At 43.5% G+C, this 23,480-nt stretch overlaps 1 protein-coding gene across 2 annotated transcripts; it reads right to left on the minus strand.

Moving 5' to 3' along the window:
- Positions 1-1,125: 1,125 nt before the first annotated feature.
- LOC115156800 (phospholipid phosphatase-related protein type 4) lies at positions 1,126-22,716 on the minus strand. 2 transcript variants are annotated; one of them, XM_029704501.1, is made up of 7 exons: positions 22,531-22,716; positions 12,748-12,933; positions 8,843-8,972; positions 8,454-8,652; positions 6,852-6,909; positions 5,187-5,360; positions 1,126-3,526 (listed from the first exon to the last, which is right to left on the minus strand). In XM_029704501.1, exons 1-7 carry the CDS (start codon positions 22,561-22,563, stop codon positions 1,895-1,897), a joined length of 2,412 nt encoding a protein of 803 aa, XP_029560361.1. In that variant the 5' UTR covers positions 22,564-22,716; the 3' UTR covers positions 1,126-1,894. The 2 variants fall into 2 exon arrangements, with proteins under 2 accessions (XP_029560361.1, XP_029560359.1); XM_029704499.1 differs by lacking the exon at positions 22,531-22,716 and adding an exon at positions 21,784-22,329.
- Between the last annotated feature and the right edge of the window lie 764 nt (positions 22,717-23,480).

Genomic DNA, 23,480 nt, shown 5'->3' on the forward strand with positions numbered 1-23,480 from the left:
TTCCCCATCTTTAAGAAATGTTTTTATTAGTTTTTATAAGGCTCCTAGTAAGCAATTATCTTACATAGTTAACCCACTGCCCCTACTAATCAATTCTCTTACATACTGTATCCACTGCCCTTTGTTGTCTATTAATATACAGTATTTGCTACTGTATACCCCTGTGAGCTAAAACAAAAAAACATGACATACTGTTTTCCAGAAATCCCGGTTGTAAGAATCCCAGCGTCTGGAGGAAATTCACTCACCACTTCTGAAAAACCTGGGAATTTTGGGAGAGTTACTGGAATATTGCAACCCCAGTGATAATGTCTGGTGATTTCTCAAAACATTGCTCTTTTATAAATCACCTGCCAAATCAATGCATATCCTGCTAAGGTTCCAAAAACAACAACTTTGAATAAACACATCTCTGGTAAAATAGACTATCAATAATTAGCAAAAAGCAAATGAGGACATGTGAATATTGTTGGCAGCACAATCAGAGTACTATAAATATGTACAGTACATTGCAAAAAATATAAACATTTATTTTCACAATTGTCAGGGTACTATATGTATGAAAGTTGTATTATGAAAAGCACCTCTAGATTTGCTATGCATTTACTATGCAGTTGCTATGCAGTGCAACACACTATAACAGTCACATTACACAGGGATATTTATATGCTGAGAAAGAGAACAGATCGTCAATGGAAAAAGCCTACAAAACATCATGTCTATCAACTTTGGGTGCGTTCGTAAATTCACTCTGGCTATCTACTCCGATTTCAGAGCACTCTCGTCTGTGTGCCAGAGCGCAGAATAACTGATGAATTTACGAACACTCAACACCCGTTGAATATGGCCAGTATCAGTAAACATTGGCAAAAAAAGTGTCATTAAATTGTTGCCAGCAGCACAGTTACAGTCACCAACGCTCTGGATAACATGAAAACAGCCTAACCAGCTCTACTAGGGCGAGTAAAATGGTCAGAGTGAGGTGTTCTCTCATTTATGTCTGGAAGTAGCTAGCAAGATAGCTAACTTTAGCCAGTTAGTTTGGGTGCTTGACTGCCGTTGTGAGGTCAGAACGCTCGGATCAACCCCACTCCTCGGCCAGAGCGTCCAGTGTGCGCTCTGAAAGCTCCGAGAGCGAAACACTCTAAATTTACAAACGGACAATCTGACAACGCTCTGAATTTACGAACGCCCAGAGTGCACTCAGAGCACTCTCTGGCACTTCGGAGAGAATTTACGAACGTACCCTTAATAAACAACTTGCACAGTTTTTTGCCATCAAAGGCTCTTGCAGGGTGATAACAAATAGTATCAAATTCTAAATTCAAACCACTACAGCCACTATATAAAAAGAGTTAGAAGTTGTGCTTCTCAAATGGATCAAAGTTAATGTAATGAAATGAGGGTTGAAAAGTGTGCGCAAAATTACCTTGTAGCGATTATCCAGCATCTCCTGCATTCTTAAAGGATTATTGTGCGTGCTATAGTTTCATTTTCTCAAAGAACACACACCAATAAAGGTAGTCTGGTCCTATCAAACCAGGTCTAACAGTAAAACAACTGCAAAAAAATGAAGAATTATCAGATTATTGAGTAACGGAAAAAACCCTATGTACTGTACAGTGGCCTTCCTGGACCAGAAACACTAAGCTAGCTCTAATGAACTATGACCTTTAGAATGGCATTGGACAATTTATCCAGCCCAGCTAACACCACTGAATCCATGACGGGTTTGATAATATACAGCCATTTATGAGCTGAATGTTCTCATTGGTCTTATTGTGGGGTCCAGACTAGATCCAGTGTAGAAGGCCACTCATGGGGGGGGACAGATAGGACCACCACATGGGCAGTAAGGGGGAATGGTAAGAATAAGTGCTGACTGTGTATCTGTTCACTCCCTATACGCCAGACCCAGGGTGGGGGGCGGTGTGGGGGAGGTCCCTTTGAAATAGTTCCTGGAGTTGTCCGGACTTGGACCTCTATCCGGGAGCAGGATGATTTTGCCCTTCCTCCGCAGGGTGGACTCCCGACTGGAGGCAATGGAAAGGGTCTCGGAGGCGGCCTCGCTGCCCCCTCCACTTAATCCCTCCACAGGGGTCACACGGATGGTGGTGATGCCCTGGTGGGGGTGGTGGTGGTGGTGGTGGTAGTGTGGGTGGTGCACGTGGGGGTGACCCCCTCCCCCACCGCCACGCTCGCTGCCAGTGTCCGTGCCCGTCTGACTCATCCTCCCGTCGATGGAGCCGTAGCCGTCCTTGAGTGAGTCGCAGCTCTCCGAGTCGCGGTTGAGGTCGTTGAGCTCAAAGGACTGGCGGATGCTGCCCCGTTGCTCCTGCGGCTTCCACCTCCAGGAGCCACTGCCGTCCGGAGGCTTGATCACAGGCTTGTTTTCCGGGTGGGCCTCTACCCTCACGATGCCCTGGCCGGGCTCCTGGTCCGTCAGGGCCTTGTAATGGATGGAGCCTGTGCAGCTGACCACGCTACCGTCCTCAGAGCTCTTGGGGCTGCCGTGCTGGAGCAGACCCTGCTGCTTGGACACGGTGATAACCTGCATGATGCGCGGCTGGTTAGTTAGGCTGTTAGTCCTGCAGAGGGCACCCTCTTTGGCCACCTTCAGCCACTTGGAGCGCACCGAGCCTCCCCCGCCAGGGATCCCACCGCCGACATAGCTATCCTCCCTGTCCTCGTCATCCTCATCCTCCCTGGTGGAGGTGCTGCTGTTGTGCTCCTGAGTCTCCTCGGGGATGTGGACCAGCTGGGAGGAGCCTGGCCGAGACTGGATGGAGACGCGGGCCCCCGCGGCCAGGCCGCTGCTGCCCCCATTGTGGGGGAGGTGGTTGGACAGCGGCACGATGTTAGCTGCCAGCTTCAAGTACTGGGCAGGGATGTGGCCCTGAGCGCGGAGCTCCGCCTCCAGGCCCATCGCGGATGGCTCAGAGCTGCACCTCAGCTCCATGGTCCTCTGGGGCGAGGAGGAGGATGTTGAATGGTGGCGTCCCACCACCACCCCGCTGTCCATCACCTGCAGTGAGAGCTTGCGGTTCTCGTTCTTGCTCTTCCACTGCGACAGCAGCTGCTTGGAGCGCGTGGAGTCCATGGAGGCATGGATGCTGGCGTGGCGGCGCGGGACACGGTGCTCCTCAGGGAGCGAGCCGCCATGCGACCTGGGTAACGTGCTACTGTTAAAGGTCACCAGGCTGTCCTGTTTACACAGGGTGCTTGACGAGGTGATGCACTCCACATCAGCACTGGCCCTCTTCAGGTTGTTCAGGGAGCTGGACTCGCGGCAGGAGTGGACCCGGGTCAGGAGGGTCGCGGGACGGGCGGCGGTGAGGCTGTCGGTGGTGCTGATGCTGTTCAGGCTGTTCATGCTGTTGAGGCTGTTGGGCTGCAGGTGGTGCCCTGCGCTCTGGCTGACGTTGGGCACGGTGTTGCTCCTGGGGGGCTCGCGGAGCGGGGGAGGCTGAGGCTGCTGTCTGGACGTGTCCCGAGTAGGCTGGAAGTTACCCACTGCATACAGACCCTGAAGGCAGGACAGACCATGACAGCATTCTTTATAGGTTGAACTACCATCCTGAACTACCTCTACCTACCTATCTATACCTAATATATCTGTATCTACCTATAACTGTCAAAAATTGTCTTAGGCGTCTCTAGACAGACATTAGTACACAATCAAGCATCATTCAGTGAACATATCTAAGACAAAAAGACATAAAAAGCCCAAGCAAGAGCAAAGAGCCATTCGTTCAACATGAGGTCTGCACGATTGTGCCAGTGGATTTGGTATGCCACTGGTCATGTGACATGTCTTAGTCACTGAGTCAGAGATAATGCAGCAGCAAACTGTATTACTGTCGTGGTAAATTGTCAGTGGCACGATCATAGCCACATCATAGCCTCAAGCACTTCTGATTTAATATTCCTCAATGTGAGGATAGTGTGTGGGTGGGTGTAGGTGGTGTGACATGAATGTTTGTGGGATGTGCATGTCTGATATTTATACCTGTCCATGATCCAGTACCATGAAAATCCAATATTTTACCGCATATTGCTGAAAAGGATTTGAGCAAATGCACAGTATTGTACAGTATCTTTACCAATCATAATCATGTTATGTATTTCTGATGCTGCACATTAAGCTAATTCAATGCACATTTCATTTTGGTGACATATTCATTACCATATAGCCTAATTATAGCCAACAGTATTTAAATAATGTTGAAACATTGACACCCTCATACAATAGCATGAATCATATTGCTCAAAACTAGTGCATCCTGCTCTGTTCAGCATGCCGGTAATTGGATTTCTGTAACCCCATTTACAAAAGCTCCACAGACTCAACAAACAAGCTAGCAAAACATGCCACTATTCATTACATCCATCAATATACAGACAGACAGTTGCACCTTTTCTTAGAGGCTCCACTCTTAGAAGAAATGGTACCAAAAGGGTTCTTTGGCTGTCCCCATTGGAGAACCTTTAGGTAGAACTCTTTCTATTTCCAGTTAGAACTCTTTTGGGTTCCATGTAGAACCCTCAGTGGAAAGAGCTCTACAAGGAACACACAAGGGTTCTACCTGGAAACAAAAGGGTCCTACCTGGGACCTAAAATAGTTATTCAAAGGTTTCTCCTATGGGAACAGTGAAGAACTGTTTTAGGTTCTAGATTGGACCTTATTTGTCTAAAAGGCTAGAAGGAGATGAGAGGCTACCTATATCATAGGTGTGCTCTAGTATTAGAAAGAATGGCTTCAATGAGATTAATCTTCAGATCAGTGTTCTTCAATCCTGGTCCAGGTGACCGACCGGGTATGCAGGCTTTTGTTCCATCATGATACTAACACACCTAATTCAACTAAATCAATTTGACCTGTTATTTAATTTACAAGGTGAATCAGGTGTGTTTACAACATGGACTGGAACAAAAACTTGCACCTCTTGTCGGTATCCAGGACCAGGACTAATGAGCCTGGTGTGTCCGAAATGGCACATTATTCCCTATATAGTGCACTTCTTTTGACCAGAAAAAGTAGTGCACTTTATAGGGGATAGGGTTCTATTTCATATGCAGCCTAGATCCACAGTCGTCGAGTGTCACCAGTTAGTGTCCCTGGACCAAGACCTAGAAGATCAATGATCAACTAGAGATCTACTAGAGATCTACTAGAGCATCTCACCAGGTAGACGGCGATCCCTCCTCCGATGAGGAAGCCACAGTAGACGTCGATGGCGTGGTTCTTGAACTGGATGATGCGGGTCAGGCCACAGATGATGCCACCCATAATGAAGGTGAAGACCAGCAGGGGCTTCAGCAGCTTGGAGGAGTCCGTCAACGTAGCATTGAAGTACATCTGGAGGAGAGAGGAGACTCAGTGTGCCGTTACTCAGGCATCCATATTAGGAAGTCGCCAACTGCCAACTATGGAAGTTTTGTCGGACAACTCACCATACTTACATTCTAAATAGCAGGCATTTTGGGTATGCGAAAAAGAGAAACATTTAAAGTATATGCATTCTTTAAATGCCAGGATGTCATACTCATTTCGGCTAATTATCTAGTAGAATTTTCTGCACACTATAGAGGAAGAGAATCATCTTTTGGCCTCCTGGGTGGCGCAGTGGTCTAAGGCACTGCATCGCAGTGCTAGCTGTGCCACCAGAGATTCTGGGTTCGAGTCCAGGCTCTGTCGCAGCCGGCCGCGATCGGGAGGCCCATGGGGCGGCGCACAATTGGTCCAGCGTTGTCCGGGTAAGGGAGGGTTTGGCCGGCAGGGATATCCTTGTCTCATGGCGCACTAGCGACTCCTGTGGCGGGCCTGGCGCAGTGCACGCTGACTAGGTCGCCAGGTGTACAGTGTTTCCTCCGACACATTGGTGCGTCTGGCTTCCGGGTTGGATGGGCATTGTGTCAAGAAGCAGTGCGGATTGGTTGGGTTGTGTTTCGGAGGACGCATGGCTCTTGACCTTCGCCTCTCCCGAGTCCGTACGGGAGTTGCAGTGATGAGACAAGACTGTAACTACCAATTGGATACCATGGAATTGTGGAGAAAAAAGGGGGTAAAAAAAATAAAGAAAAAGAGAATCGTCTTTTCAGATCCACGTGCGTTTGACAACAACTGAAAATCAGAATATGGGACACGCTCTACAAAAATGAACGAATGGTCGGTAACAAGCGCGATTGCACATTAGATGACGCCTTCATAGATGTATTATGTAGTATGCTGTTATTTGTTGCATACTGCATTTGATTTTACCAAATAGTATGATCCAAATAGTATGATCCAAATAGTATGATCCAAATAGTATGTAGTATGATTACTACAGTATGCCGTTTTAGTAAGTAGTAGGCAAGACAGATTTCGGACACAGCCAGGGAGTTTTGTCTGACAACTGACGAGTTCCTACTATGGATGCCGTACAGCTAATAATTCAGCTATCGTCTATACAGTTATCGATTTACCATATATCCAGTTGCATTTGGGATTCGACAAATTGTTCTTGTTTGTAGAGAGGCCTGGAATCAATACACTATAAAATAAAATTGCTTTTAACTGTAAACAGAGGTAGCCCCTTGTCGAAACCTGATTTGCATTACGACTGCGTTCCAATTCAACCATTCCAAGGAAAATGTATGTTTTTTGTGGACATTAATTAACAGAGACTGTTCAAACCAAAATACAGTAATATGGAAAACATTTGTAGAGTAAGACACATGGTCATCATCCAGTGGATGAGGACCAGTTAGACTCGACTGCTGTGTGGCAGTAGGCTGAGGAGAAGGATGCGTATGTGTGTACGTCTATGTGTGTGTGTGTATGTGTGCTTGTAGCTGGATTACTTACAGAGACGTAGACAGCAGCAAAGGCGGCCAGAGTGGCATGCTGCGAGGGAAAGGACTTCCTAGAATGACAGGAGAGGGAAACAGTAATTCTTATCTTCCGCTTGAGATACGGTGAGACAGACTGAAGGGAAATCCACCGTGAAGGACGCAACCCGTGATCGATTTGCCACAGCAATGAGTTGGTTTTATTTGCCCTACAAATCACTGACCATATTTTGAGCAGTTTGAGCATAAGCATTCCGAGTTATTGTCACATCCCTAGCCTGAGCTAGCTTGCCACCGAGGAACAAAGTCAACAAACAGCTGTTAATTTACTTTATTAAAAATGACGGCCAATCAGACTTCAGGAGCAGCAGATACCTACTGTGCTATAGCCAGTTTCACACATAAATGATGTAGGCTATGGAATGACTCCCATTTATCTATGGTCCTCCTCCAGACCCACTTGCCTATTAAGGTATTCCATAGCCTACATAATTTATACAATACAAAAACAGCACCCTTAAAGGACTTAAAACATATGCTAATCCTAAGAAAATCAACTAATCCTAAGAAAATCAACTATGTTTAATCTGACAACTGAGGGACCTTCTAACATGGATTCCAAAGGGCCTATCTCCACGCAGATGTGCACAGGCCTACTTCCCTTCCTGAGAGGCTGGACAGAACAGAAGACACACAGTACAGATTCTGCATATTGAGTAAACAGAGACTGACAGCCTTGGTAAGAGCTGAAAATGATAGCTGTGAAACGCTCAGTTGCCTGGTCTGTGTGTGGGTTCAGGCAGATCTGCCACACATTCCCTGTTTCGTAAGTGCACCGGGATGAACTGAGTGGGCTGTAGGAACAGCATCTCCGGTTCTCCTTCCCCTCTTCTTAGTTCTGTACCGGCAGACCGTAACTAGGACTGCTACATTGTACAGTGAGTCAGACACAGTATTTATTAAGTTAAGCCAGCAACTTGGTGGAGAGTGGAGACATTCAAATAAAGAAGATTCACCCATGTTTTAAGTTATATTGTTTTTGTGCTTCTCTGAGCGATGTTCTATCAATTCCCAGGATCATTTCCTGTTTTCATGTGTATCTGAGCTACATGTATTGCCGTTCAAGCAGGCCGATATAACATTTCAAATGGGTGATTATTTTCTTTCAGTGCCTTTAACAAACTAATGTCTCTGAGACGGGGTGAGTCACTCCTGAGGTAGAGGATAGTGTGGGTGTTGTTTAGCAAGCTAGCGCTTAACATTGCAAATTAGCATTTCGTAACATAACTTTCCAATGTACAGTATATGAACAACAGATAGATGTACAGAAGGCATGTTGTTGGTTTACTGGCGGGAAAAGGTGTTCGCTGTAATAATGTGTGAAACTTCTGTATATACTACATTGGAGAGATATGCTAATGACCATCTGTGGCAGCCCACTATAGATGACGTTGCATGCTACTTGCAGAGAAACAATTTCAGTGCCTGTGTTTACAAACTCCAGGGTGAAGTTTCTCCTAGGTTTCCCCTTCAGATCTAGGATAAAGTTCCCCTCCACCAGTCCTAATCTTTAATTATGATCTAAATGGCAAACATGATCCTAGATCAGCACTCTGACCTGCCAGCGTTGATGATGGCTGGGTCTGCTCCTCCAGAACAGAAGTCCTCTGTTATGAAGGAGCTGTCGTCACAGGTCAAGTTGAGCGTGGTGTAATTGGGTTTACACACTGTCAGGAAGTATGGGGCGTGGTAGCCCGTCGACAGCTGGATGATGTCAGTGATGAGAGCCGTTAGGCACAGTCCAAATACGTGGACCCCTGGTAGAGCAATAGGGGGGGGAAGAAAGTGGGAGAGCAAGGGAGATATTACTCAGCTAATCATCAAAAGACAAGACAAAACACTATGCAGAAAATGTGGGTGTTCACTACACAGCTGGGTCAGTGTTGTGAAGTTAGATACACCATTATGTTTTCAAGACGTCACGATTGAGAAAATACCAAAACTTACCAACAAACCGAACTGCACGCCGTATATACGAGTTGAAATTGCAGCCGGCCGCATTGATATTGGCCTCTGTTTTGACCCCAGTCTTTCTCCTAGATAGACAGCAATACAGGATACCTTCTCCTATCATTATCTAAGAAGAGATTTGACAGAAAGGACAGACAGAGGGAGGGTTTAATTAACATAGACCAGGGTTGGGGTCCATCCTAGTTCAGATTCTGCATGTTGAATAATTGGACCAAATAATTTATTCATAGGATTGCTCCTGAATTGACTAGAATTTATTAGGTAATGACGCCAACACTGACAGATAATGTATTCATAATCTCAGTTATGACTTTCCTGTGGATAGCAGCATCTGTTAGTGAAGGGGAGATGGCTAAAGTGTATGCAGGGCTGCTCCACCACCTGAGGCAGCTAAAATAACTACATGCCTGTGAGGCAGCTAAAATAATTACCTGCCTCTGAGGCAGCTACACTAACTGGCTGCCTGAGAGGCAGCTACTACAGTCTAACACCTCCCAGGGCTCCCAGGGCCATGCTAAGGTAGAGATTGGTTACTACACAGGACCACAGCTGGGACAAATCACAGGACCAGCGTGGGAAACTCCCCACGACAGCTGGCACGTACTATCTCACCTGCGGGGTGAGAAACAAATGACCCTGTTGGGAAACACTGAACATCTGGGTTGAACCATCTAAGCAGCGGGGGGAAATATATCTACTCCACGAGAACAGGTGGGAAACATCATACAATGACAGACTGTATGAGAAAGAGGAAAACATCGACATGGAGGAAACTCCAGGGGATAACTTCAATTATGTATGAACACATACAGAATGTGTGATGCTCAGATGCTTGGGAAAATGGTCACAACGGGGGACCAGCGTGTGTGTGTGTGTTTCAGGGGAAAGGGGTGTATCTGAGCTCCTTCAGCTAGGACTTGAAATCTCCCCATTCTTGCTCAATTTTGCATGCCTTCTCAAACAGCTACAACTGCATATGCATTCACACGTCAAGTCTTGTGTCGGGCTCGGAACAACTGTTGAACATCTGAGCTTGTGGTTGTTTGTGGGGGAAGGGTAGGGAGAGTGTGTGTATGTGTCCCACATCTGTTGCTAAGAGGTAATGATGTTAGGAACAGTATAGGATGAATCACAATAATTGTTTCCCAAAAATAAAATGTTGAAAAAAGTGAAGAGATCTGAATACTTTCTGAATGCACTGTACATATTTAAAATAATATTTATATTTGTAAAAAAAATATATATGAGGGATTGGAAAGGATGCAGACAATTACTGTACAATGATTGAAGCCACAATCTATTTGCAATATTAAAGCCCCTACAAAAATTATTCAAAACAAATAATAGTGAACACATACACACAACACATTTGTGAATGTGTATGTCCGAAACACTGGAAAAGTGTTTTTCAATCTCCAAATCGGAAAAGTAGTAGTAGAAAACAGAATCCTAAAGGGGTGAAATTTGTTTTGGCAGAAGAATCACCCATAAAAATGGAATTTCAACAAAGAAGACATTGGACAAAATACACATATCAAACAACCAATAAATGATGACACTTGAACCCCTAAAAGCCCAAGGGCAGAACACTTTTAGAAGAGTGAGATACATTCATGCTACACAGGCATGCCCTCTGAATAAATGAATATCCATTGTCAAATTGGTTAAACGTTCTCTAACGGTTTACAATTGTCCATTCTAGGAGCAATTACTACAGTATAGCCTATACTGTATAACGTAAAGTTTGCGTTCGGCACAGTAAGATGGAACATGACATTAAATACATAATTGCCTGCATTTACTTTAATGATGAGAGGATCAGCGAGCGGGAACAAATTAAATAGGCAGGATTTATAGTCCATCAATAATCTCCTGCTACAGAATATTGATGTTATAGAATCTATATATATGATATATCTCAAACAAGGGGGATAATATGACGTTAATGACTCAAGGAGGTAGATAGGGAGTTGCATAAACCATCATAGCCCATGTTGCTAGAGGTGGAATCATAAGCCATTACACTGAAAAGATTTTTGTATGCTTTTGTATTATATGGCCGTCTTGTAGTTTTTGTGTATAATACTGTATAGTGACCTATTTCTTAAAAAGAATAACAGTACAAGTCACAGCTTAGTATCTGAACCATATTCATTTGGACTGCAAAGCCAGTAACATAGTCCGATAAATGCAGTCATATAGCTAAAGTAGAAGAAAGATAAATCGACAAACTAAGTGTACATTCCTCTGTGTGTTTCCACCTTGACACCAAGTCATGCAAGCATTAAAAAACACAAGAAAACCCTTCAGTGGAAAGCTGTTTTATAAAAACCATTAATGGTTTTAGCAGGTGAATTTCAGCTATAACAATATTTGGCTTTATCATGGCTATGCTTTATCATAACCAAATGTAATTCTAAGCAACCTAAGGTCCAACTGTTAAATAAAGCAGGCAATAGGCTACTATAGGGCTTCAAAAAAAAGCTTCACCACATGACCCGAGAGATTTCTGTCTCAGGTCTGTCTGTTTGTCTATCTGTCTGTCTGTGTTGATGTTCAGATAGTGGCCCTAGGTGGGCAACAGTCCAATAGAAGCTGACAGCACCAGTCAAACTGTATGGGTCTGAGAGACAAAGCATGACACTGCAAGAAGCACAACCCCACAGGTTGCCTAGGTGATAACGGCCCGAAAGAGAGAAAGAGAATGTGTCGCCGAGCGAGACGCTGTCAGAGGAATTTTTGCTGAGGAGCATAGAGAGAGCGGCAGCAGAGTGATGCTAAGTATTTTAGGAATATAACGCGCCAAATGAATGTCCAATTATGACAATTATTAACCAGAAGAATCTGAAGATGTTTTGGAACGTGTAGGCCAACACTTTCCATAAAAGGTCCATGGGAAACTGTATCGCAGACACCTTCAGGTCTGTTGTTTTCTCATATTAGCAGTGTCTAATATGGAGAAGAGACTATAGAAAGAACACCATAGATGTTATCTTTATGGAAGAGACTATTTACAAAACCAAGACCTTTAGCAAAATGATGGCACGTGAACCCCTACAAGCCCAAAGCCAGAACACTTTTGGAAGAGTGAGATATTAAATATTAAAACAATGAAAACCTATTCTTCACTAGACCCTAAAGGTAAATCCACTGTAAAGGGGGAAAAAAACCTAGGGAGTGTACACTTCTGGGTGAGTGAACCCTTAGAAGTGATCCTACAGCCTAGGAGTGAATTCATCTGCATGAGTAAACACATTGTGACATACCATTGGGAGAAAACCCTTCTGACATAGAAAATCTAGGTAAATGAGCATGCAAAGATATGAAAAGGCATACCTTTTTGAAGTGAACCCCAGACAGTGTAAGTAAGCCCTTCGGATTCTCCCTGAACTCTCATTCAGCATGAATAAACCATATGTGACTACTGAAATGTGGATGAACCCTTAGGAGGGAACACACTGAGATTAAGGGCATGCTGGCCGTGAGTAAGCCCTTAGAAATGAAACATGAAGAGTGAATTTAGCTGACAATCTGAATATGGAACCCTAAGCACACACACAGTGAGTAAACCAGGACGGAGTGAGTTTTCCAGCACAGGCCCTAAACCCTAAGAAGTTATCCCCTAAGAATACATTGGGTAGAACACTGTGAGTTCAGCTAACACCGGAATGAAAGTAAATTGAAGAGCACACTGATGCTCCTAGCTTGGTCCCAGATCTGATAGTACTGTCATAGTACTGTCTTTCCAACTCCTATGGTCATTGTTTGGCGTGACTAGGAGTTGGTAAGACACCAAAAACATATCTGGAACCAGGCTATGATGCTACATCCTTCAGGCAACCAATAGGGAGCTAGGGAACGAGGTTTGTGGTTATACTGACCGTAGCTGTAGGTCCAGCGAAGGCCAGGCTGAAGAGCATGAGGAAAGGGATGACTTCCTCAGCGGGCTTGATGTAGGGCATGCTCAGACTGCGGTCATTGCAGCTGTAACCCAACCGCACCGGCTTGAACACGTCGGTCAGCTCCAGGAAATACAGGCTGACCACAGAGGAGGTCATGATCGGGAGCTGGGGGGAGAGAGTGGGGAGGGAGGGAGAGAGGGGGGAATGGTAGGGAAGACAGAGAGAGAGAGAGATGAGGTTGAGAGGAGGATAGAGGAAGACAGAAAGAGAAAGAGAGAGATTAAGCAGAGGAGGGCGATAGGCAGATGTTTGAGAAAGAAAGGAGAGAGCGAAATGAGAGACAGAGAGGGAGGAAAAGGTTAAGAAGCTGTCATGATAACATATGGCAAGCAGCAGACAGAAAGCAAACTGCTATAAGAACCCTGTCGGACAAGCCATCCAAAATACAACCCAATATTCTTCAAAATGACATCCTTCCTGAGCACTGAGATTTTAGCCTTTTAAACAGCAATGCTCTTCCAGACAGGGCCACAAAGGGGCCACTGTTCCCGTTTAGCATCTTAATTTAGCAAACTAAGAAACATAGAGAATACAATGATGATAAGGGGTTTGATATTAAACACTGTTGTGCTAAGAGTGATTGGATCCCAACAGAATTCCACAGTCTTAAGAGATTTACCGCCTAGCACTTGTTGATAACCATATGTTACCCAAGCACAGCAACACCGTGTACCACACCGCATAGTGCATACAGAACCAAAACAACAACATGAACTGAACACGGAGAACACAAAACGAGTGGTTTATGGAAAGCACTGCGATTACAGAGTAGATTTCCCATTAATTCTCCCTTCGTAGTTCACTCCACTTCAGAAAACCCCAAGTGCTCTGTGAGAACTGGGTTTCTACAGAAATCACACAGGCAGTTCCCATATACCTCTTGCAATGGAGATGGCAAATTATTACAACAGCAACAGAATGGCATAGCGCGCAGTCTGCTGAGGATGCGTAAGGACTATTGATTAAAAAAACATGGAAGCGTAACATTTCAAGGGAAAATACATTTGAAGGGAAATGTTTATCTTTTTGCAGCTGACCAAAGGCATCTATCTTCAGGGGCTGTGATGGCATTTACAGATGTAACACCAGTGAGAGCAACCATTCTCTGTTGGTGGGGGTGGACGTGTTACTGTAGTAGGAGGGACTCTTATTAATACAGGATCGGTGTCCCCCCCCGTGGGACGGTTGAGCTAATGTAGGCTAATGTGATTAGCATGAGGTTGTAAGTAACAAGAAATGGACACAGAGCTATGAGGTTGGGGTTTTCTTGACCAACTAGAAGACTGTGCCCTAGTTACAGACTAAGCTACCACCAGGGCCCAGATTTAAGGTCACATAGTCATGCAAAGGTTACATAGTAAGGAAAAACTCCACTCCCCTATCGCTCATGTGAGTTTCTCCAGCTTCAAGCATTGAATGAGCTCTAATTCAAGTAATTTACACTTCTTCAAAAACGAAGGATTCTAGCTTTTATATCTCAAATATTTGTTATTGCGCTCCTACATTTCTTTGCATGCCCCTACATTTTTCAACTTAGGCGCACTCATGCTCCTTGTAAAAACGTTCACCGTAGAGCCCTGGCTACTATTACTAATCCAACCAAAACCACAATTTCTACCTACGATTTATGCTCATAATAATAACCGGACATGACAATGACGTCAAAATAATCCGATACTCATCGACAGTGGATTTAGAAAGCAAAGTACCTGTTTCAGATGACGTGGTCCTGTGAAAAAGTTAAGTTAGGAGTCAGCTGTTTTTTTTACAGCAAGATTATAGTGGTAGGCAGTCAACTTGATATTTCACAAAGCGGATCCTAGAAAATAAGAAAAGCCAGAATAACTTTCTAGTAAACACTTCACAGTGTCCTACAGCTGCTTTACCTTAAAGCTGCACACATAACAAGCATTATTACTATCGCAGAGGGACACGCAGATACATTTTTAGCAGTCTACCCTTTTCCTCCAGCCCTTGAAGGTCTGAAACGAACTGTCAAAAAATGTATCCTAGTTGGTCACTCTCCTACCTGGAACAGGCCATACCAACTCACTTCTACAGAGGTGACATTATCTTTCTGACATACATCACAGTATTTACACTCCTAATAATAGCATAGAACCATACGTCCATACAATCCCTATGCCCGAAACAATACAGAGGCCGTACATTTACATACTCAACAGAGAGAAACTAAACCCCTGCTCCAAAATGTGGCACCTCCACACTACGCAATGTGAATGGGCACCCAATGCGGCACGTTGCCTCCCACTAGGACCGGAAGCACACATCGGACATGGGGGAAACAATGTCACAATTAAAATCTCTAAAGTGTTGCTGCAAGTTCATGTTTCGAGTTTCAATTGATAATTCCATTGGTAAACAGGCCATGATGATTGAAAGGGCTCTAAATCCCCAAATCCCACTTGATGTCTGAGGATGAGTTGAGGTGACTGGGAATGCAGCAGTCTCTTGGATGGGTTCACAATATGATTCATGATACCCAGCCTCCCACTCTCCTGTTCAGACAACCACTACCAAAGTGATCTACAATAGGGAACATTCCTTAGAACATTTCTTCCTGTCAACACTCTGTGGTATTCAGTGAATACTTGCTTTAGCTTCTGTTATTTTTCTATCACTCTAGTATACAGTAATTGTTGTATGATTTCACAAAATTGCTGCATGTAAAAAAATATATATATGTTGCCTTCCGAGTGGCACAGCGATTTAAGGCACTGAATTTCAGTCCTAGAGGGGTCTCTAGAGATCCGGGTTCGATCCCGGGCTGTGTTGCGACCGGGAGACCCATGAGGCAGTGCACAATTGGCCCAGCGTCGTCCGGGTTAGGGGAGGGTTTGGCCGGCCCGGGATCTTCTTGTCCCATTGCGCTCTAGCGACTCTTTGTGGCGGGCCGGGCGCATGCACGCTGACTTCGGTCGCCAGCTGTACGGTGTTTCCTCCGACACATTGGTGCGGCTGGGTTCTGGGTTAAGCGAGCAGTGTGTCAATAAGCGAGCAGTGTGTCAGTGTGGCTTGGCGGGGTTGTGTTTCGGAGGACGCATGGATCTCGACCTTTGTCTCTCCCGAGTCCGTACAGGACTTGCAGCGATGGGACAAGATTGTAACTACAAACTGGGGAGAAAAAGGCGTAAAGAAAATACAATAAAAAAAAATATATATATATATATACATATCTAAAGTGAGTAATTTATTACTTTTAATGATAGCTAAATGCGGACCATGTAAACTAAGAACTGTGAAACGTTTCTTAAACCATCTGCTTGTGTGTGAGACGTTATTGACATGACAGTATAACCAAACAAACACAGAAGCAAGGTGAATGAAGCTGCACATTTCTTCAAACACAACAATGGCAACTTATATTAGTTCAATTACTTTGCAATGTACTAAATATTGGGGTGACGCTGCAGAATAATATGTAGCTTAACGTTAGTAATAAACAGGTAGAGTAGATGGACGCAAGGCAAGCCGCGTCGTCACAGGACCATTGAAGCAACTGAGTCCCTTCCATAACATGAACGATGATGGAGAGATATAGAGTAGGCCTATAAGCCACAGTGCCACAATTTCGACCGTATTGTTCATCACAATCCAATCCATCCACATGCATTAATTTCCGAAGCATCTTACATTTGCCTAAAAACTATGGGTATAAAGCTAATCGCAAACAAACACCTTAGGAGCTGTGCTGCCTGGTTGCCCACCATACTGATAGCACTTTGCAACCTCATGCTCGTTTAATAAGAGCTTACCATGCAAGTCTGTTCCTGCATCTGTTCCGATTACGTCGATCCAGGTTAGGCTCTCTGTTCGTTATGATGCCACCAGTTAATTGACTAATTGAGCTCCTTAAAGAACTTAACTAAATGATGATCTGCACGATTATCTTGCCTGTCCTTAAGCTATTGTAAAGGAACATCAATGTAAATCGGCTGAAGGAGGGGCAGTGGGTTGTTCTCCACCCAAGGGCAAATTTTAAAAATGCAGTGTCACATTGAATATTTATGTTAGAATAATGCATTTTCCCCGGTTGAGCGACCAATGGTTTATCAGCCAGATTTTTCTTTCCTTACCGTAGCTCTGAATAAATAGTCACCATACTTTTTACCAACATATTATACATCAATTGAGTTTGTGGATTCCACTTTTCATGTTTCCACTTTTCATAATGATTTTTTTTTTTCTGTGGTAGCGATATAACTTTTTGTTTTTCATTGGATATTCTCTTCTATTCAATCCCATGGTAGAGCAGGCTGGGCCACCAGGGCAGTGATTTAAGTCCCATGGTATGACACTTTTATATTACAATGATCACTCATACTCTCTCTCTCTTTCTCTCTCTCTCTTACCCAGGGCAATCCTTCTTGTTGATGTCACACATAGACAAGAGTTAGCCTTTCTTCATATCCTGTTGAGGTTCTTTATGCTTACTCAAGCATAGTAAACACAGTCAACATCAGCTAAAGAGAAATGAACAGAGGAAGAAATAGAGGCTGGAGCAGAGAACTCTCCATGGTGCTAAAATGAGATACTGTGTACCACCGTGCGGTTCTCCATTTTCATTACTCTTATCTTATTTTTTCCTCACCTTTCCACTGACTTTTTACTGATATCAGACATGTTGGCCATTTATGGGGATGGAGAAGGCAACCCAAATTTGGCCAAAACCAGCATTGCCATCCACTACAGTCACTGCATCCAAGAATGGTATGGAATGGTATAGAACAGAATTAACTATTGAACTAACCTAACGTAGCAGGCATAAAAGACACGCATGAAACTAGATCCCCTACATCCCTCAAACTCAACTCTGGACCTCGAAGCCAGTTCCACTGCATTTTTTCATTGTCCCCCTCTAATCAGGGACTGATTTAGACCTGGGACACCAGGCGTGTGCAATAAATGATCAGGAAGAACAGAAAACCAGCTGGCCCTGGACCTCGTAGGGTAAGATTTTAATACCCCTGCCCTAAATACTGGTCTTGACCAGAAGAAAAAATAACTGTTGGGGGAGGTTCTCTTGTGCACTGTTCAATGAATCCAGTAAATGTGGAGGAGTTAAGATGGAGTGTCGCTTTGTTATCGTCCAAAAGCGGAAGTCTCGTCACAGGCTCTCTTTCCATTTCCCCTGAAAACCGGACCATCCAGTTGTTGGGGACTCGGCAGAGGCTACCATTGAACTAAAGCCAGCTCTGTTATGAGTTGGACCGTTAAAGGTCCAATGCAGACGTTTTTATCTCAATATCAAATCTTTTCCGGGTAACAATTAAGTACCTAACTGCGATTGCTTTCAATCAAAATGGTCAATAAGAAACAAAAATAGCTTCTTAGTAAGAGCAATTTCTCAATCAAAAATGTTGCTAGGACTATCTGGGAGTGGTCTGAGTGGGGAGGGAAAAACTGAAAACTAGTTGTTATTGGCAGAGAGGTTTGGAGCTTCCTTTCTTATAGGTCTATTAACATAATATAAATATTATTTACCACCAGGTGATGTCACCAGGCAGGCCAAAACTCCACCCAACCAAAACAGGCTGACATTTCAGGCGGTCTTTTTAAACAGCTCTAATTCCAACATCAGTGCTTAAAGGCACTGGGCCTTTAAGCCTGCACGGCCCACATATTCTCCAATCCAGACATACACTGAGTAGACCAAACATTACGAAGATCTTCTTAATATGGACAGACGTTCCGCGAGCGGAATGTCTCACCAATATCCAATGGTAGCGCCTGGCGCGAAATACGAAAAACCTTAAAAATGCTATAATTTCAATTTCTCAAACATATGACTATTTTACACCATTTGAAGGATAAGACTCTCGTTAATCCAACCACATTGTTCGATTTCAAAAAAGCTTTACAGCGAAAGCAAAACATTAGATTATGTCAGGAGAGTACCCAGCCAGAAATAATCAGACACAGCCATTTTTCAAGCTAGCATATATGTCACAAAAACCAAAACCACAGCTAAATGCAGCACTAACCTTTGATGATCTTCATCAGATGACACTCCTAGGACATTATGTTATATAATACATGTATGTTTTGTTCAATCAAGTTCATATTTATATCAAAAAACTGCTTTTTTACATTAGCATGTTTTGTTCAGAACTAGCATACCCACCAAAAACTTCCGGTGAATTTACTAAATTACTCACGATTAACGTTCACAAAATACATAACAATTATTTTAAGAATTATAGATACAGAACTCCTTTATGCAATCGCGGTGTCAGATTTTAAATTAGCTTTTCGGTGAAAGCACATTTTGCAATATTCTGAGTAGATAGCCCGGCCATCACGCCTAGCTAATTTGACACCCACCAAGTTTGGCCCTCACCAAACTCAGATTTACTATAAGAAAAATTGGATTACCTTTGCTGTTCTTCGTCAGAATGCACTCCCAGGACTTCTACTTCAACAACAAATGTTGTTTTGGTTCGAAATAATCCATAGTTATATCCAAATAGCTGTGTTTTGTTCGTGCTTTCAAGTCACTATCCGAAGGGTGACGCGCCGGCGCATTTCGTGACAAGAAATGTCAAAATATTCCATTACCGTACTTCAAAGCATGTCAAACGCTGTTTAAAATCATTTTTTTATGCTATTTTTCTCGTAAAATAGCGATAATATTCCACCTGGGCGACGTTGTATTCGTTCAAACACTGAAAGAAAAAAATGGAGTCGTCTCGTGCACGCGCCTCAGTGTCATTGTTCTCAGAAGGACCACTCACAAAAGCCCCTGCTGTTTTTCGCCCAGAGACTGGAGAGCTCTCATTCCACTTTCTGGCGCCTTCCTAGAGCAAAATGAAAGCCTTAGAAAATGTCACGTTACAGCAGAGATGCTGTATTTTTGATAGAGATGCCCTAGAAGGAGAACAAATTGTCAGACAGGGCACTTCCTGTATAGAATCTTCTCAGGTTTTGGCCTGCCATATGAGTTATGTTATACTCACAGACACCATTCAAACAGTTTTAGAAACTTTAGAGTGTTTTCTATCCAAATCTCTATCCAAATCTACTAATTATATGCATATTCTAGTTTCTGGGCAGGAGTAGTAACCAGATTAAAATCGGGTACGTTTTTTATCCGGCCGTGAAAATACTGCCCCCTATCCCAAACAGGTTAATATGGAGTTGTGGCCAGTTAAACAGTCAGAGCCACATCCAACTCACAAGTTAGCAGGACATTTATGTTGTTCATTCTCAACTCATATCCGTAGCACATATATTTCCAATAGTGACTAAAACCAAAGGAGTCAGTGTTGACTTCCATCTTCTTGATGGACAAAGTGAAGAGAACCTCTGCATCTCAATGACATGTTTGCATTACAACCCTCCTGCCTGTACTTTAGAAGCCCCATGAGAAAGCTGGTTCAACTTAATATGGGGATCTAGCCCTCTCCAATGTGTACATCCCAGAACCAGGCCATATAGCCTACTATAGGGGGAAAACGTGACCAAAGGAGTCCATCCTCACCTCTTCTATCACCATCTGGTTTGGGTCTGTGTCTACCCGCTGCAAGGGCAAACTGCAGTGCATCGTCCGGTCTGCGGAGGTCACCGGTTGTCACCTGCCTCCCATCAAGGACCTGCACGCCTCCAGGACAAGTAAGCGTGCAGATAAGATCATCGCCGACGCCGCCCACACCGGACACCCCATCTCTCAAAGACTCATGACCAGAACCGCCCGCCACCTGAACAGTTTCTTCCATGCTGTGGCCCTCATCAATCGACCATCAGGCTCATAGGGATTAAGTGACTTTGCATTGGGCCGATTACTGCACCTTGTCATCAATGACCTCGAATACCAATCTGCACTCTATTGCAATGGCCCAACACTGTATACTGTATTCGCCACGGCAACATCCCTCCCTCTGCTTATACAGATATTTCCCATCTGTAAATCGTATATTCCCACTGTAATCAGCCTATAATACACTCTAGAGTTCTATGTTTTATGGTTAGTGTTTCGATATTGTATATTCTGTATGGTGTCTATGTGGATTCTGATTCTGAAATCCATTATTTCAAAGACCAACCTGATGTTCTTTTCAGGTAATCATCTATAGTTAATCATCAGTTGATCTATAATGAATGGAAAACATGGCCTACATATTTGGTGGAGCGTCATTAAACCCACTGTAATGCTGTCATGGAGAACTCCCAAATTCAGCAGATGCCATTACTACCTTTCTATCGATTAGGCCTCTAATCACACGGAATGCAAATGGATGAATCAACCCTTGGCTACATGAATATTTGACATAGGCGTAACAGGCAGTTTAAAACAGTAGGCCTGCGTAAACTAGCATGGCATATTAACATCATAATATTCATGATTTCCAGTTTCATCATTCATCATTCATGATCCCTGCGTGGGAGAAAACAAACAAGGCTAAACATGTTTAATTCTTTGAGTCATTTTTGCATAGTCCAACTAGTTTTTATGAACATTCTCTAAATGATGTGGGTGTTGAGTTATATGAGCAATGAAGCAGATATGAAACAAGAGTGATGTGACTATTCAGATGAGAGTGAAATTATGTATTATTTATCATGTTCAACACTTCAGTTGATTGGCTACTGTATGAATATGTTATATGACACATGACAGAAAGACATGAAGATAGCTCCCACCGCCAGTTCATTAACCTTGAATAAGTAGTTTTAGGGCAGCCTCATCATTCATCCTAGCCTTCAACGACGTGACTGCCATACCAATACACAGTGCCGTGACTGCCACACATTCTGCGCGGCTACCTGTAGGCAATGTGGTGTTGTGCATAAAATATGATGATACAGCTGTATTTCGTTACATTTCCGCTGTCTGTCACCGCATATTCATTCAAAACACATTGTTTCTCTAGGCTACTCCAGCGCCAGCGGTTCAATGCGCATTGGAGCTGTCGCGGAATGGTAAAACTCACCTACCTCAACGAAATAGAAACAAGGCAGCAAGGTAACGCTGTCTTTGGTCACCTTTCCTTTTAATCTCTCTTTAGCAGACATGATGAACCTCCTGTCTCTCCTTTGAGAGGCCGGAGACAAAGAGTTGTATTTAATTCCGCCCGTAATTTTGGCAATGTAAGAGATTACGCTTCTGTAGCTGGTGGTTTCAGCTTCATCGCCAAGTGTCGCGCTTGTGTTGAATGAACGGCTCCACTGCAGCCAGTCACTCGCGCACCAAATCACTATCGATGCAAACCGCAAAACCGAATGGTAAAATAGAAATGTTGTGCTTATTTAGATATCTAGTGGGAAAAACATGATCCAAATATTGCATTGTATTCCTTGAGAGTATTGAGTATTTTGCAGGTGACAACAACGACGTGCAACGAGAAGGAAAATGCAAAAAGATCGATGCAAGTGACGTCAGAACAAGTGTGCTAAAAACCTATTTTTCACACGGGTGGCAAGCATGGGAGTACGCGCACACCCGATTGTAGACCCTCTAGTTCTGCACTCATTGTTCATTTTCATGTAAACATCCGTCATTGAACGCAAAATACATGTAATCATTGCCGAGGGGAATTGAGGCAGAATAGCATATCAAGGCCACTGGTAATAGATAGATCACCTAAGCCTTTTATGTATATTTTGCTATAGTAGCCTAAGGGTCTTGAACAGAGAGATTCAGGCAGACAGACAGATAGAGAACAGACACATACAAATACCCACCTCTACCTTCATTGCTGTACAACACAAAAACATCCTCAACTTTCCTCGTGTGTTTCCTTTTATGCAGAATGCTTTCCAATCCAGTCACTTTAGCTGGTTTTCGCTTGTTTGTTATTCCACACAAGATCTTTGGGTGAGAGATTCCTGACATCTTCCATTTCTTATGCCAATTTAGTGAATACTGGGGCAGTTAGCTGAATTGTGCCACCACGCATGGGATTTAAACCCTCAGCGCCAGCTTTGTTAACTCCTTCATATGGTCAGTAAATTGTAATACTTTTCTTACCATTTTATTTTTGGTTTCAATTTGTTCTTATGTGGTGGTTGTGGTGACAGTTGTATCATGGTATTGTTGTAAGTGTAATTTCAGCTTTATTCAGGAAGACACTCCAAGTAAATGTTTGTTTTCCTCATCCTTCAATGTAAACACCAGACATTCTAATGTTATTACAGTTATTACAACAGATTTATGCAAGCGAAAAGGGCAACAACCCAACAAACAACCAAATTTGAACTCTTTCTTCAATGACTCATTAACCAAGGCCTTAGTCTTAACATTTTTTGGGATGGGATGTGTTTCACCTCAGGTGTCCACAATTCAGAGCTGGTAACTTCCACCATCTAGTGTTAGAGCTTGAATATTACAATAAAAGGGAAGGTTGCCTCCCAATTGTTTTGAACAGCCTCCTTTCCTCAATACCTTAGTAACGTCCCTCGATGACCAATTATTTGAAACGACCTGATAAATATTGCCCTGAGATGTGAGTTGACCAGGAAAAACTCTTGATCCTTTTCCTTACAAATACTCCCGAGCACCCTGAGTTTTTCATGATCAAGTCACGTGGTCAGGAGAAATCCAGGGGCCCTAACTAAAAGTTATATTATAAAGATAAATTGCAGTCATAGTAAATAGTGTTATTAAATGGTATTGGAACATTGCCAATGGTGTG

This window comes from Salmo trutta, chromosome 21 (assembly GCF_901001165.1).
Source record: "Salmo trutta chromosome 21, fSalTru1.1, whole genome shotgun sequence".
NCBI classification, from domain to species: Eukaryota; Metazoa; Chordata; class Actinopteri; order Salmoniformes; family Salmonidae; genus Salmo; species Salmo trutta.